The following is a 15293-nucleotide window of genomic DNA, read 5'->3' as shown; positions in this document are numbered from 1 at the left end:
GATCTAGTACTGGGAAGCCAAGCAGTTCTTACAGAAAAGGGTGGTCACTATAAGGTGCCAAGGAAAGATTCATCACAACTGTTTAGGACAGACAGACCGACACGCCGTGGACCTGAGGGAGCCTGAGCCTTGAAGCTGGACACATCCAGACACATTTCAGCTGTGACTGTGTGACCTACTAGCTGTGTGTCCCTGGGCAAGTTACTTAAGCACTCTGAGCTCATGCTGTGTCCATCCCTGGGTGGCTGGAGTCCCCCACACACCCCTTGAGTTAGTGCCGCCAAGTCCGGGTACTGTTTTGCGCTGGCCATGCAGCAGTGAGTTGCTCGTGGAGTTCGAGATCCCCTGGGGAGAGGCAGGGGAAATCAGCAGTGACCAGTCAAGCTCGTTACGATGTGGTGCTGCCTAGAATAGGAAAACACAGCGCAGGGTACGGAAGGCGGAGCGTGCTGGTGGGGGTGGGGTCGTCAAGGAAAACCGCTTTAACGGGGACAAAAGAAGGGAGTTAGCTTTCCAGCAGGGGCGGGCGGGGTGGGGGGGGGGAGAGCAAGTGTAAAGGCCCTGAGGCCAGCACTTGTCTGCTGCTGTGTCCTAGGAGCGGCAAGGAGACCAGAGTCGGGAGCAGGGCTGTCCGGTGGAGGGGGTGGGTACAGACCAGGTAAAGACCAGAAAGACCCTTGTGAGGACTTTGGCTTTGATTCCGGGTGAGAGAACCATGGGAGGGTTTGAGCAGAAGCTGCCCTGGTCTAACTTGGGTTCTAAGCGATCCCGCTGGCTGCTGTGTTCAGACAGACCACAGGGGAGGAGGAGCTGAGCTGAGGACAGCTTAGGATGCTCTTGGCCAGGTGGTGGCGGACGTGAGACAGGCCGTGGGAACCGTCGGATCTGCGCCTGTGCTGAAGGGAGCCGCTGCAGGATCTGTTGGCAGCTTGGATGTGCCGTGCGAGGGATGGGGCCGTAGAGGGAACTAAACGAGATGATGCATGTAATGGGCTTCCCACATGCAGGTTCTCCTTAAATGTTAACTTCTAGGAGTTCCCATTGTGGCGCCGTGGAAACAAATCTGACTGGGAACCGTGAGGTTGTGGGTTCGATCCCTGGTCTCGCTCAGTGGGTTAAGGATCCAACGTGTAGTGCAGGTCATAGACGTGGCTCGGATCTGGCGTTGTCGTGGCTGTGATGTAGGCCGGTGGCTACAGCTCCGATTCGACCCCTAGACTGGGAACCTTCATATGCCGTGGTTATGGCCCTAAAAAGACAAAAGGACAAAGAATTAAAAAAATAAAAAGTAGACCCCAGTAAAAGAAAGCAAATAAGCGAGGGAGAAACCGTTTGTAAAAAGCCGGTTAGAGTAAGTTGTGGGCCAAGGCGGGACATACCGTCTTGGAGGCTGTTTCAACTCGTTTTCAGCTGCATCAGTATTTTCTCATCGTCAACTCTTGAGTTGGCCTTTGGAGACCGAGGGAAGGCCTGAGAGGTGAAAGGAAAAGCCTTTTATTTCAAAACACAGGGACTCGGGGGCTTGTCCACAGCTTCACTCACAAGAGTGCTATCTCTCAACCCCTGCCCCCTCTTCCCCTGAGCCAGTAAGAGCTGGAGCTCGTCTAAGTCAGGCTGGAACAGCGTGATGCATCAGGCATCCATCCAGGGGTGGCTGATCCAGCCGAAGCCTGACTCGGGGTTCACACGGCTCCCACCCCGAGGCCGGTCCTGAACAAGCTGAAGGGAGCTGGGGACCGTTTCTCACTTTACCCTGCAGGTAGGTGGCCGTCACTCTATGCAACAAATTGCATGTCGCCACCTGAAATAAACCGCCGTCAGCTGCCAAAAGCCACGAGAGAGCTTTTTCCTAGACCCTAATGGAGCAGGTCAGGGCGCCTTCCTGAGAGGCTGCATGGCAAAGAAAGTTTTCCAAGAGGAAGGCACGGCACATTTTCCAGATTGATAATTCAAGGCAATGCGTGGGCTCCAATCAGTTGGGAAGATTCGAATAACTTCAACCTCCCAGTACCTTCAAAGGTGCTATCATTTCCACTTGGCTATATTTAGTTGCCTTCGCTTTTTGGAAAAGAGATGAGGCAGCTCCCGTCTGTGTCTCCCCTGGCTTTCCCCAGACACCGTAAATGATGCTGGCAGGATCCCAGCTCCAGCGCTCATAGAATGAAAATCTATTCTTCTTTCTCTTGCCACGTTTAATAAACTTTATCTAGAACAATTTCTTGTGCAGTGGCAAATCACAGCACTTACATAATGCACTATTTCAGGAGCTCCACGCTCTGGGGCTCAGAGACACAGCCCAGTTTCTTAAGTGCCAAGGTTTCATTCTACCTCAGAGAAATCAACGGTCTCCGGGCCGACGGGAGCAAGGGAGCCAAAGCCTCTGTGAAGATGGGTAGAAGGAAGCTGGGCACATCTCACCAGCCTAAAAAGCCCAGTGGCCAAACCCAGCCCTCTACGAATAGCCAGAGGGTATGGCCGCTGTTCTCTGGTTACTGGAGGCAGCTGGAGGCCAAATGGACGTTCTCCGGGGCCTGTCATTTTGCCGCTCCATCTGGCCCCATCTGAGCGAGTGAAAATAATCTGAGGTTGTCCCCAGCTGAGGACCACCGTTGTCGTCTTCTGGACGGCCCCCTGCCAGGGGAGCCATGGAGGAAGCAGGGTCTAGGCTCAGACCCAAACAAGGCGACACAAGTCATTCAAAAGGGCAGAGTTCCAGGGTCAAGGCGAGATCATAGCTTCAAAAGGCTGGCTCAGTGTGGAGGGGCACTGCCCCAGGAGGCAAGGCGGGTTGTCTGCTGCTCGTCTGGGGCACACCAGTAATAAGTGTGCAGCCCGTGGCTGTCCCTCAGCCCCGCATCGCTGACCATTAGGCTGGAGAGTTGTGGGACCTGTCCTGTGTCTCGCAGGATGTTTAGCAGCACCTTGGCCTCTACCCGCCAGACGCCAGCAGCATCCTCCAGCTGGGCCAACCGCAGGTGTCTCCACGGAGTCCCAAACATGCCCTCAGGGCAGACTGGCACCCAGCTGCCACCCCTGGTCTAGGACGCCCATCCTTGCCATTTTGCCAGGAGTTGAGTGGGTCCTGGGATGCAGGGCTTTGTTTCAAAGCAGAGACTGTCCCGACTCCGCCGGTTCTGCCCTAACACCACCCCAAACCCGGCTAGAGCCTCCTGTCTCTGGGAGCCGCTCCAACTTGAGGAGCTTCAGCTGCGCATTGTGTTCACATGCAGGTCCTGACTCCCGAGGTGGGGACGGGGCCTGAGCACCAGCTCCCAGTGGTAGGGGCGCTGCTGGTGTCTGCAGGCCACACAGGAGCAGCAAGGGGCTGGCCTGGAAGGGCCGGGCCTTCCGCTGGACCAAGGCTCTGTGCAGGGCTGATTCTGGAGAGGGGTGTCCCCCTCGTGGTGGAGCAGTGCTTCTTCTCAACTGCAGAATTTCAAAACAAGGCCTGGGCCCCAACCTCCAAGATTCCAATTCAGTCGGTCTGGGGTGGGATCCAGCAGGACATTTTGCAGTGTCCCTGAGGCATGGTGAGATGGAGCCAAGATGGAGAGTGCTTCAGCAAGAGGGTCAGCGGTCCCAGCACCTACTTATCGGTGCAAGAACCTTGAAGCAGATGCAGAGCACAGCCTGGTACACACCCTCATCCGGGAGCCCACCAGGCAGGCGGCCTCCCTGCGTCTTGCTCACCCCACAGGGCCTTCCACCCGCCCCACCCCACCCCACCCCACCCCACCCCACCTGGAACCCGAGGGCCGCTCATGACAGAGCGCTAAAACCAACACCCTCTGCACCTTAAACCACCCACCGTGGGACTCGTTTCCTTCAATAACTTCCACTGGAAGGAGGAATCTTTGGACAAAGCTCTGGTGGAGACACTGAATTCCATGCAGGGGCTGGGCCCCTGCCCAGGCTCGGCCTGCAGAGCTGCCCTCTGCCCTCTTGAGTCCTGGGCTGGGGGAAGGGACCGTGGGAGAAAGCTGGCAGTGCAGCCACACAGATCTCACTGCTGCCACCGGGGCCACTGAGCGCCCGTCCCAGCCCAGGTGGTGCATGGGGAGCCAGGACCAGTCCCCACCCTCCAAAATCAACCTTCCTGGCCTGTCCCCAACCTAAAAGTAGTGACTTGAGGACACAAGCCTTCGGCACAGAGGTCTCTTAAGCTGCAAACAGGAGACGCGGTGGGAGAGCGTTGAATGCTTAGGGTGAAAACTGGTTTCAACCGCTTCTTCCCCTTAATAGAAAAACCAAATCAGCCTGATCCAGTAAAAGCAGGAAAGAAGGGGCGGAGCAAAGGAAGCAGGACAGGGATCAGGTCGTCCAGGGCTTTGCAGGAGGGGCCCTGGCCTGCAGAGATGCTTCCTAAGGCAGGCGGGCCCACACCCCCTCGTCTGCCGTCTTGGGATGGTTTCTGCCCAAATCCGAGAGGCTGCGGTTCCAGCCCCTTGGTCCCTGCTTTTAAACCCCTTTGTTGTGTTGCATTTTCCCACAGCAAAAGCCCTGCTGGGAAAATCCGACACATTTTCTCAAGGAAGATGTTACTGCCTCTTAAATTTCCAGCCCTTCTTCCCCCAAGAAGCAGGGTTAAGGCCGACTCCGGTTTCCTCTTCGCTTGTGTGTGTTCCTGGTGGAGGCCGTGCTGGCGGCGGGGGCGGGAGGCGCGCAGGGAAGGGGGACCGAGCTCCTGCCCCAGGTCCTGAGCCCGGCCTGCCTGTCTTTCCTCCCACCAGTCAAGACGGAGGCGGTGTGGGTCCGAGCGGGCGAGTACATGGGCCAGCTGCTGGAGCAGGCCTTCCTGCACTTCTTCGTCACCGCCCGTGTCAACGAGACCAACGATGTCCTGGCCAAGCAGAAGTCCGTCGTGCTGACCATCCCCAAGATCAGCGTGAAGGTCAGTTTTGACATCTCGGAGGAGGGCAGGGGCAAGGCTGTTGATTCGGCAGCCGGGCTGCGTGTGTGTGTGTGTGTGTGTGTGTGTGTGTGTGTGTGTGTGTGTGTGTGTGAATGCGTGTCCTCCAAAAAAAAAGGAAAAGAGAAAGAGAGAGAGAGAGAGAGAGAAAGGCGTCAGGATGCTCCTGTTCTTTGAAAGAAGGAACCCACGCCCTGTATATAGACTTGCACACATAACACTCTTCTCTCCTCTGCGGATTTAAATATATAGATGTGGCTGCACATATAAATGGAACCCGTGGGGGAGGAACACGCGTGTGGAGGAAGATAGAGATGCGTAGAGGGTGCAGACACTTAGAACTCGGGGTGTCGGGAATACCGTGGGTCGGGCGTGGCCTCGGGAGGCCCCCCGGACCCCCTCCGGCTGCACGTTGCCCTGGGGTAGTGTTCACGGAGCTGAAAGGCACAGACCCAAGTGTCAGCCACATGGCCAAGACTTGTCACATGTGTAGACACCTGGCGCCTGCCAGCCAGATGCAGACACAGGATTTGCAACATCCAGCATGGCAGGAAGTGCCTCGCGCCTTTTCCTGTCAATCACTCCCTCCCCGATCCCGGGACCACCTCTTTTCTGGCTTCTGTCACCACGGGGTCTTTTTGGCCTCTTTGGAAGGTAGTTTTTATGTGGCCTCCCCATTTACCCGCAGAAATCTCTGGGCACAGGGCTCAAAGGGTGTGCAGAGGAGGGCGGACGATGGGTGGGAACAGAAGACAAGGCGCCTGTGTGCGCCCACTTCTCAGGAGCACGGCAGCATCTGTACCGCACCCCTGTCACCTCCTGCTCTGGAACCCCAGAACCTCAGAACCCCAGGCCTCCACCAGGGCCCTTGGGGCCTGGCATCTTCTGTCAGCCTTCTCCGGGGCTCAGAGACCTCCCCGAGGGACTGAGAGTGATGAGCACAGAGCCCGAAGTGCGTTCCTTTGAAGGGCTGGATCAGTTGTAGTCGTCCGTGTTGTGAGAGCCTCTAGGGGTGCGGCGGGAGCAGAGAGCAGGGAGGGGGGTAGGCCTTGTGTCTTCTGAGCATTTGCTGTGTGTCGCCTGTAGTGCCAGCAACTGTCGAGTGGCATTCACAGTGGCAGCTTTCACTGGGTCCAGCGCCGGGGAGATGGCTCTTGAGGGCCACCGTTGGACAAGTCACACCAGGACAACACGCAGGGGCCCTGGAGGCAGACTCCCAGGCTGTGGACTCTAGAAAGGCTTGAATCACCCCATGGCCGTGGTTCTCTCAGCCCAGTCAGCTCCCCCGTCATGGCACCATCTACAGAGGCCTTAAGACAGAATACAAGTGAGAGGTGTAGGGTCCGCAGGGAGAACGGGACACCTGCAGAGTTCCTGCCGTGGCTCGGGGGTTAAGAACCTGACTAGGATCCATGAGGGTGCAAGTTCGGTCCCTGGCCTTACTCAGTGGGTAAGGATCCGGCGTTGCCGTGAGCTGTGGTGTAGGTCGCAGACGCGGCTCAGATCCTGTTTGCTGTGGCTGTGGCTGTGGCTGGCAGCTGCTGCAGCTCTGATTTAACCCCTAGCCTGGGAACCTCCATGTGCTGCACCTGTGGCCCTGAAAAGCCCCCCCAAAAAAAGAAAAAAAGAAAAATGCAAAATAGAGAAGTGGCGGTGTCGGGGTTCCTGCAGAGGAGCCGTCGGTCCCCTGAGGACGAGGATTCAGTAGCGTAAGGCCCTGGTGCCCAGCTGGGCGGCCTGCCCACCACCTGCAAGGTGGCTGCCCTCGTGGCGGCCTCTCCCTGGGAGACGCGCGGTCCCCTGCAGGCCTCTCGGGGGCTCGGAGGCTCCTCTCCCGCACTCGGTCAGGGATGCAACCTCCGAACCTTTCCCACCAGAGCCCAGGCCCACCCGCTCCCCTAATTATGGTCGCACAGCCTGTCCCTGTGGCCCAGGGTCAGGAGAGACCCTTCCAGGCGTGAAGTGCTCACACCACTGCCTAAAATAGAATTTAATTGTGCCGCTGCTGATAAACCAGGTGTAGGAGGGGAAACGGATATAACCTTCTTCTCTGGGATGTTAGCAATTGGGGGACCGTGGGTTAGTTATTTCCCCAGTTTCCTTAAAGAGCAGTTTACTTCCCTGGGCGGAACCCAAATCCCTCCTGGACAGGGTGGGCGAACTTTACCAAGTGCTCTGGGGGGTTCTTTTCATTTTGTTCTGTTTTTCTAAATTTCCGTAAAGGTATCAGGAACACCCTTCTTAGAGAAAATGAATGTCGAGGTAGGGCCGTCTGACCGGGGCGCGAGCGTGAGCGGGTTGGCAGTTCCGGCCACTGTCCAGGTCCGGCTGTGTCAGGAGAGGAGCAGGCCTGGTCCCATCGGCGCTCCCTGAACCACTCGCCTCATCAGCCACCTTCACCCCAAGGACCAGCTAAACCCGAGCAGGGGAAGAGGCGCCCCTGGTAAAGCAGCTCACGCCCTGAAGGCCAGCCAGCTGTCCCCGAGCTGTGAGAGTTCCCGGTGCCAGACCCTGGCTAGAGGGCTGGAGACCCGGACACTGCTCAGTCTCCTGGAGACGCGGGGTATGGAGCCGAACGTGCAACTATGACTTCACTTGGGGAGAGAGAGGACAGTGTGGGGGGGGAGGGAGGAGCAGGGACAGGGGAGAGAGAGGGGCAGGCAAAGGAGGGGAGAGAGGACGGGAGGAGAAAGAAAACTTTATGTTGAAATGCGACCCAGACCGCGCCCCGTGGTCCAGTGGTTGGGACTCAGCCCTTTCACCACGGCAGCCGGGGTTCAATCCCTGGTCTGGGAAGTGAGATCCCACGGCAAGCCGCTGCAAGCCGTGGCAAAAAAATAAATAAATAAATAAAACTTAATTTTTTTAAAAAGAGGAGGAGTTCCCATTGGGGCTCAGCAGGTTAAGAACCCGGCTAGTATCCACGAGGATGTCTGTTCCATCCCTGGCCTCGCCCAGTGGTTAAGGATCCAGCGTTGCTGTGAGCTGCGGTATAGGTCGCAGACGTGGCTCAGATCCTGTGTTGCTGTGGCTGTGGTGTAGGCCGGCAGCTGTTGCTCGTCTGGGAACCTCCATATGCTGCGGGTGTGGTCCTAAAAAGCAAAAGGAAAGGAAAGAAACGTGGCCCAGGAGAGCTCAGGGCAGGGGTGAGACAGCGGAGCTGGAGCCAGCGTGTCAGCAGGAGTTGGAGGGGCAGCTAAATGCAGGGCAGGCCCACAGCTCGGGGCTCCAGACTCATGGGACACATGTCCCCCAATTCTAGGAAAACACTAGAACCCTTGGTCCACCTCTGGAAGCCTGGGACAGGCCCCCAGCTCACAAAAGCTCCCAAGGTCACCGTGAGGAAGGTGCTAGCCCAGGGTCAGGAGGACGGGACGGGCCTCCTGGGCAGGAGCAGGCATGAGACCAGCCCAGGGCACCCGCAGTAACAGCAGCTATCAATTCTGAGCTCAGCGGGTCCTGCTTCTCCTGGTCTAGCTTAGCCAGGCCTCATGTCTGCCCTCCAGGCAGGTAGGATTGTACCCATTACACAGATGAAAAACCGAGAGGCCCAGACAGGGCAGCGCCCCGTGCATGGTGGTCTAAACACGGGACCAAACCCTGAGCTCCAGGCCTGTTTCGTCTGCACACGAGCCGTGTAACTCTGGGCACATTCTCCCCCCCCCCCGCCCCCTCCGTCTCTTAGCTTCTGTGTTCTCAGCCGTGACAGAGACCATGGCAGGTCTTACCTTGCAGAGCTGCTGGGCGTGTGTCACACGCTGATGGATGCGAAACGCCTCGAGGACGTGTTGTTAGCCTTGTTTCAGATCACAAGCCCCTTGCGTCCCCTGCCAGCGGAGGGAAGGGAGCATCTAACCCAGGCCTTGCCGACTCAGAAGGCTGGGCAGGCCCCTGTGGCCCTGTCTCTGTCATGCCAGAACTTTCCCTGAAAGTCGACAGTGGTGACTCCGTTTCCAGGGAAGAGGGAGCACGGGAGTTTGAGTGGAACGAGGTGTGAGGACTGAGCCTTGGGGAGGGGATAACATTCAGACAGGTGGAGACAGAGGGAGAGACCACTCCAGACACTAGAAGACCCCCACGGGCGAGGGCGGGAGGGCCAGGTGGACGGAGGCAGGTGGGAGCAGCTGGAAGCCGCCGTGGCTGCCGCCCAGGCTGGGAGCAGGGGCTGGCGGTGGGCACCGAGGTGCTGGTGGGGGCCTGGCCAGGCAGCCCGGGCCCCTTTGGTGAGGCTGCAGGCTCTGGCTGAGGGCTTCATGACCAGCTCTGCGAACAAAGATGCTTCCGTGGCGATTCCAGGACAGGAACCTGACATGATCCTCCACTCGGACCTCCCGGAGTCAGAACCCCTTTCCTCTCCCTGGTCCGTTCACAGCCTCGGCCTCCGCCTTGGGGCCGGAGCTGCCTGAGGGATAGGGTGCAGCCCTGCTCACCCAGCTCCCGCGGTAGGGCGAATAGAGACCAACCTGGCACAGCATAGGGCCCGCCTGTCTGAAGGCACGTCACCGTCCACCAGCACAGTTAGGCCAGTGGACACGTCCTGACCCCGTGAGGACCAGTCTTGGGTGTCATCTGTCCCCCTGACGTAGAGATGGGGACCTGGGCTCCCAGTGGCCCTTTTCCAGCCCCCGCCACGCGTGAGCCACAGTGTGTGTCCCCACATGAGAAGTGGTGGGGAGAGACCGTCATTAAACTTTCATGAGCACTCATCTCTTCCCAGGCTATCAAAATATTTTGATGAGAAAAGCATATTTTATTAAAATCAGACATAGAAAAATAACATCAGACAAAATTTTTTTTCTCTGCCTTGCCCTGTGTTGATTGTCATAAGATACTTTACGTTGGGCAGAGATGCTTGAGCATTTTGATTTCTAAGAACTAGCTGTTTGGGGGAGTGGATGGGGGCCACAGAGGGAACTCAGCTGGTGGGCAGGCCGGAGTCTGCTTTGCGGGACTCGTGCTCTGCGCCCTGGGAGCCGCGTTGCCCTGGGCTTCTCCCGTTCTCAGAGAGCAGTGGAGGCGTCTCAGTTTTCCTGTCCTCGCCCAAGTCAGCTAGAGCAAGAACCCAGGAGGAGCCTCTGCGGCCCCTTTTCCGCAGAAACCAGCAGCCCAGGGGCTTGGATGGTTCCTAGTCTACCTGGGCTGCCGTGGGCTAGGCACTCAACGCTGTATCCCTTAAACGGGTCCAGAAATATTGCTGACCCCGTGGGCTGCCGGGAGGGGTGTCGGAAATCATCCATCACAAAGAGCTTAGCATGGTTCCCGGATCCCAGGCAACACAGACCGGCGACTGTCTGCAGCCGCCACTCGGGGAAGCCACCACCATGCTTCCTGTCCCCTCCTCCCTCTCCTCCTCCTCCTCCTCTCTGAGGAATCACCTGAGGAATAATGAGTGTCCCCAACACGCTTGACAGCCACTGGGTAAATTGAGAGGTGGCTTTGGTTTCATTACATCCTCTGAGAGCCTAAATATCTGAAACTTTCCATCAAGCCAAAAAGTGACGAGGAAGCCTCATGTTCTCTTTCTCCCGGAACCCTGGACCTTGAACCAGCTGCCTCCCCAGGTCTCCAACCGAGCATGTTTCTCCCCGCCCCCACCCCCCTCCCTCGGGGTCCCTGTGACTCTGTCACGTGCCCTGGTCACCAGGACGCACCCCCGCTATGTCCGCAGCTCTTCAGCAGGAGGCTGGGCGGGGCGCCAGGCTCCGCTTCTGACTTCTCTTTAGAAAGTGTCCGCGGAGCCTGCCAGCCTCTCTCCTTCGTGGTCCTCAGCTCAGCACCTGAGAAACCAGATCCACGTGGCTCCCTGCGAGGGAGCCAGGAAGTTCTCCTGGTCATCTGGCCGCCTTTGAAAGCCCCAGAGCATTTAGGGTCAGTAAATGCCATGTGCCACATGCTCTGCCGGGTCAGTTCTCTTACAGTACCGCACTGACGCTTCCCAGTGGCTGCTTAAGAAACCGAGGCCCAGAGAGTTCAGGTGACTGGCCCGAGGACACACAGCCGTGGCCCCCCACCTTCAGACCCTGAGTACAGCATGCTTTCCCTCGGCTTCCCCAGCCGTGGTCCATGTCTTTGTCCCAGGGGCCCTCACCACTGCCCTGAGCCATCTGTCCCGCCAGGAGAGGCTCTGAGCAGGTGATGCTGAGGGAGGGGCCCAGGCTGACTCGCTCTCCACCTGCTCACGGCATCGCTCAAGGCAGGATCAGGCAGGAGAGCACGTCCCAGCCTGTCCGTGGGCCAGGCCCCCACTGGAAGGTGCCTTTCCACCTCCTTCTCAGCACAGCCTGCACTTGAGAAGGAAAGTGAGAAGCTGTCGGTAACCGGGGCACCTGCAAATGTTCTCTATGCATTTCCTCTTCCTTGTCTTTTTCACCATAAAAGGAACAGGGGCAAAGTAACACATCAAAGATAACAACCATCTACCTTATCGTGTGACCACACACTGCTTGAGCTACTGGTTATTTTTAAAAATGATATCTCTATCTTTACCCGAAATAGAAAATTCTATTATCATCAAGTGATAGAATATATCGAGGCCCCACGGCCACCCATCATGTTTCACTCCGGCATAGAAATCCGATTCGTTCCCCATAAAGTCAGAAAGAAAGACTTGGGTTGAACGTATGTGTTCAAATTTAATTCAGGGTCAAGTTACAGTCATTGGGCTCAGCGGGAGGTAGTGATGGCATAAGTTAATAGTGCAAATGATTCTTCAGGGGATTTCAGGAAGAAAAGACACTATTTTCAGCAAAAAAAAAAAAGGAACTATTTCTGCCTCTCTGCTGTCAGAGATGACAGTGTCTGTCGTGTTTAAAGATGAATGTTTTGGAATCAGAGCACACTGGATTCACATCTGGGTTCTGCCAACCAGGAGGCTCTGATGCGGGGGCTTTGTGTATCGTCTAAGTTTTAGTTCCACGTTAAACAGAGGGAGGGCCGTGTTACCGTCCACCCCCAAGTCCACGGGGTAGGAAGACGATGAGCAGGGCGCCTGCATCTCTAGCACGACACTGAGAGTGCTGTGAGTTGCTGTTACTGTGATTACGAGTCGGCGTCAGTGAAGATGGGTGCTCAAGCAGTGACCTTGGCCCCAGACCGCCTGCACTGGGTCTCGCGTCCCCTGCTTGCTCTCTCTGTGAACTTGAACAAGCCACTAAACTTGTCTGTGCCTCTCTTTCCTCGTCTGTAAAATGGGAACGCATAGCCTCCACCTCACAGGGTCGTGAGGATTCAAGGAGTTAATACAAGTCACTCCGCAGTATTGACCACCAGAACTTCCCATAATCACAGAAATACTCTCCATCTGCCCGGGCCAGTATAATGCAGCCACCAGCCACGTGAAGATATTGAAGAGTTGAACTGTGGCTCGTACAATTAAGGAACTGAATTTTTCTTTTATTTAAATTCGTTTAAATTTAAGTAGTGATACGTGGCTCATGGCTACCGGCTACCATGTTGGACGGGCTTAGGACATGGCCCAGCTGTCTTAAAACATGCACCTTATGTAGTAGGTGCTACCTGAGGGGGCTGGTGAGAAGCAACAGTAGTTATTTAATGCCGGTGAGCGTGGCTTACGAATAAGCAGCTGCTTATGAGCAGCAGTGACCGTGGGCTGTGGAGGAAAAAAATTCCGTCAGGAAATATCCCCACTTGAATTCTCTAAGCAGAAGACAGTGATGTTGAATGTTGGGCAGGCTTTTTTTTTTTTTTTTAAATGTCAACACCCGCGGCATATGGAAATGCCCGGGACAGGGATTGAATCCGAGCCACAGTTATGGCAACACTGAATCCTTCAACCCACTTCGGTGGGCTGGGAATCGAATCCATGCCTCTGCAGCAACCCGAGCTGCTGCAGATGGATTCTTAACCCACGGCACATGGCAGGAGCTCCTGGGCAGGCTTTTATACTGGGTTTGGTTTGCGTTTCCCAGTTTCATGATCATCTCAGCAGTCAGGCAAAGGAAGTTTAAACTCCAGGTACAAGAGACAAATGCCAGAAAAGGGACACGGAGTCTCTGTTAATTGCAAAAGAAACTCCCTGTGCCCTGCGGCGGGTCCCCTCCTTTCGTCTCGGCCTTCCCCCAGCTCCAGAATCACAGAGGGCTGGGACGTGTTTACAGACCCGAGCCAGCCACTAATGACGGAGATGCCATCTCTCGAAGAAAACTGACTAGGTTTGACATGTGAGATTCTCCCAGAAGGCTCCATCTTCGTATCATATTCAGATCGAAAGCCAAACACTGGGCCTGCTTTTCAAATACTCAGTTTCCCCTGGTCTCTGTCATCAGTGACCTGTACGGGTCCACGGTGCTGTCCCCCACATGAGCCTCTGCTGCAGAGCCAGCCTGCCGATATGGAAAGCATCTTTAACCTGGAGCCCACTGGCCCCGCGAGGGCCGAGGGTCAAAGCCGTGGGTCTGGAACCAGCCCCTGACACCTACCTGCCCAAAGTGTGCTGGTCTTGTATTTGTCACTGTGTGTGTCTGTGAAAAGAAGGGCCAGTGGCTATTATCAGATTTTTTTTTTTAAGGGATTGTCCCCGTAATTGCAGCGGCCCGCCATGCCAAAGGCAGATGGCTCCAAAATATTTTTCCTCCAAAACCAAAGTGATCATAGCACTTTCACCAATAGCGTCTCTGAAGCAGTCCCACTTTAGACAGTTTCTGTAAATGTTATCTTTAGCCTGTATTTTTAGAAACCAAGAAGTGTTCTGACATTTTTTTCTCAACTTGGGAAAAAGATGCTGGATGCCCTTGAGAATGAAACCAAAGGTTCCAAGTCAAATATTCTAATCACGGACTTTCACGCAGCCTTCCCGCAGTATCTACCAGGGATTGGTTCCAGGATCCCTGCAGACACCAAAGTCCATAGCCATGGGTTCAGCATCCAGGAATTCAACCCATCGTGGGCTCCACTGTGCATGCCAGGTAGAGGACCACTGAGTCGACGCTGCTTGGCACACAGCCCATGCTCTGTAGGGGACACCTGCTCTTGTCACCGTTATAATCAGTGTCTGCTCCTCTCTGACCCTCTTCCCTGCTCTCCCTGCTTCCCACCTCAGAAGGCAGAGATTTGAAACTCAACCCGGGGAATTGGCTGCAATGTTCATTTTTCTTATAGATATTTTAAATCCCATAGACATAAATGTAGCCAAGAGTAAATAGATGAGGTTTTAGTCTTAAGTCTTTTTTTGCCTTTTTTTTTTTTTTTTTTGCTTTTCAGGGCCGCACCAACGGCATATGGAAGTTCCCAGGCTAGAGGTGGAATCGGAGCGACAGCTGCCGGCCGACGCCACAGCCACACAGGATCCAAACCGCAGCTGGGACCTACACCGCGGCTCACAGCAGCGCTGGATCCCCCACCCGCTGAGCGAGGCCAGGGATCGAGTCCGTGTCCTCATGGATACTTGTTGGGCTCTTTCCTGCTGAGCCACGATGAGAACTCCCTCTTCTTAACTTTGGGGTGAAGATGTGAGAATCTTCTTCTCTGGGCAGTGACCTTCCTCTTCCCCTCGATTCATAAAAAAGGCTCATTTTCACACCATTTTTCCTGTGACACGGTTAAAAGAAGTAAGGTATTCTACTGGCTGGTTGATATATAGAAAACTCAAACAACCCATGAGTTCCATTTTTAAGCAGGCAACCTAATGGGCAGCAGCAAGATGTTAGAGTTGAAAGTGGGCTAAAGAAAAGAAATGAAAAAAGCACGAGCGACAATGTACTGAGCCCTTGTCGTGTGTCGCACATTGAGGTGGCTGCTTTCCATGGATCCCTTCCTCCTGCTAAGTGAACAAACACACACTCCGGCTCCCCGGCCAGAGTCCTGCATGTTGGCCCCTTGTTGTGAAAGGGCGCATCATTCCAAGCAGGTGGCCCTTTGCAAACAGCAGCAGAACTAAAGTCATGGCAGCGATAAAACGGCCTCCTACCTCAGGGACCCCATACGAACGTCAGGCCTGTTTCAGAGACAAGCACTCTGGGTCTTAGAAAGGTTGAGAAAGTCAGCCGAGCCCCCACTGCTAGTTAAGTATTGAAGCTGACCTCGACCTCTGACCAAAGACCCAAGCTTCTGAGAGCTGTGCTGGACAAACTCCCCAGCAAATAGCCTCACGCCCTCCTGGCCTCAGATGCTGTGGCTGCGGAGGGAAAGTCCCTTTGGTCTCTTTGAGGGTCCAACTTCCTCTCCTTCAAGTTCAAGGAGGACTCCCTCCTTAGATGTATTTCTTCCTGGGGTGCTTCCAAGGAAGAGAGCCCTGCACCCCCTCCCTGCCCCCAAGCATTTTCTTCCTCTTGAACTCAGGGATGCCTCCCCCTTCCTGGCAGGAAGCTTGAACCCTTTCCAGAAGCGGGGTTCCCCTGGCCGCCCTCACCCCGGGGGAGCTGTCACT

The 15293-nt window shown here is 55.6% G+C and overlaps 1 protein-coding gene across 3 annotated transcripts in view; it reads left to right on the top strand.

The window, feature by feature from the left end:
- The window catches only part of F13A1 (coagulation factor XIII A chain), a 149783-nt gene that overhangs the window by 126919 nt on the left and 7571 nt on the right, over nt 1-15293 (top strand). For all 3 annotated transcript variants that reach the window (XR_014809479.1, XM_001927630.8, XM_084967225.1), the window contains one exon: nt 4731-4891. Coding sequence is in view for 2 of the 3 variants with exons in the window: in XM_001927630.8 (XP_001927665.3) it covers nt 4731-4891 (161 nt within the window). In the remaining variant the exon portion in view is untranslated. The remainder of the gene's footprint in view (nt 1-4730; nt 4892-15293) is intronic.

This window comes from Sus scrofa, chromosome 7 (assembly GCF_054392235.1).
Source record: "Sus scrofa isolate SSC_HxYL_T2T_F1_AM1 chromosome 7, Sscrofa_HxYL_maternal_Yorkshire_Landrace_v2.0, whole genome shotgun sequence".
NCBI lineage: Eukaryota > Metazoa > Chordata > Mammalia > Artiodactyla > Suidae > Sus > Sus scrofa.
This window is presented reverse-complemented; position numbering and strand designations above follow the sequence as displayed.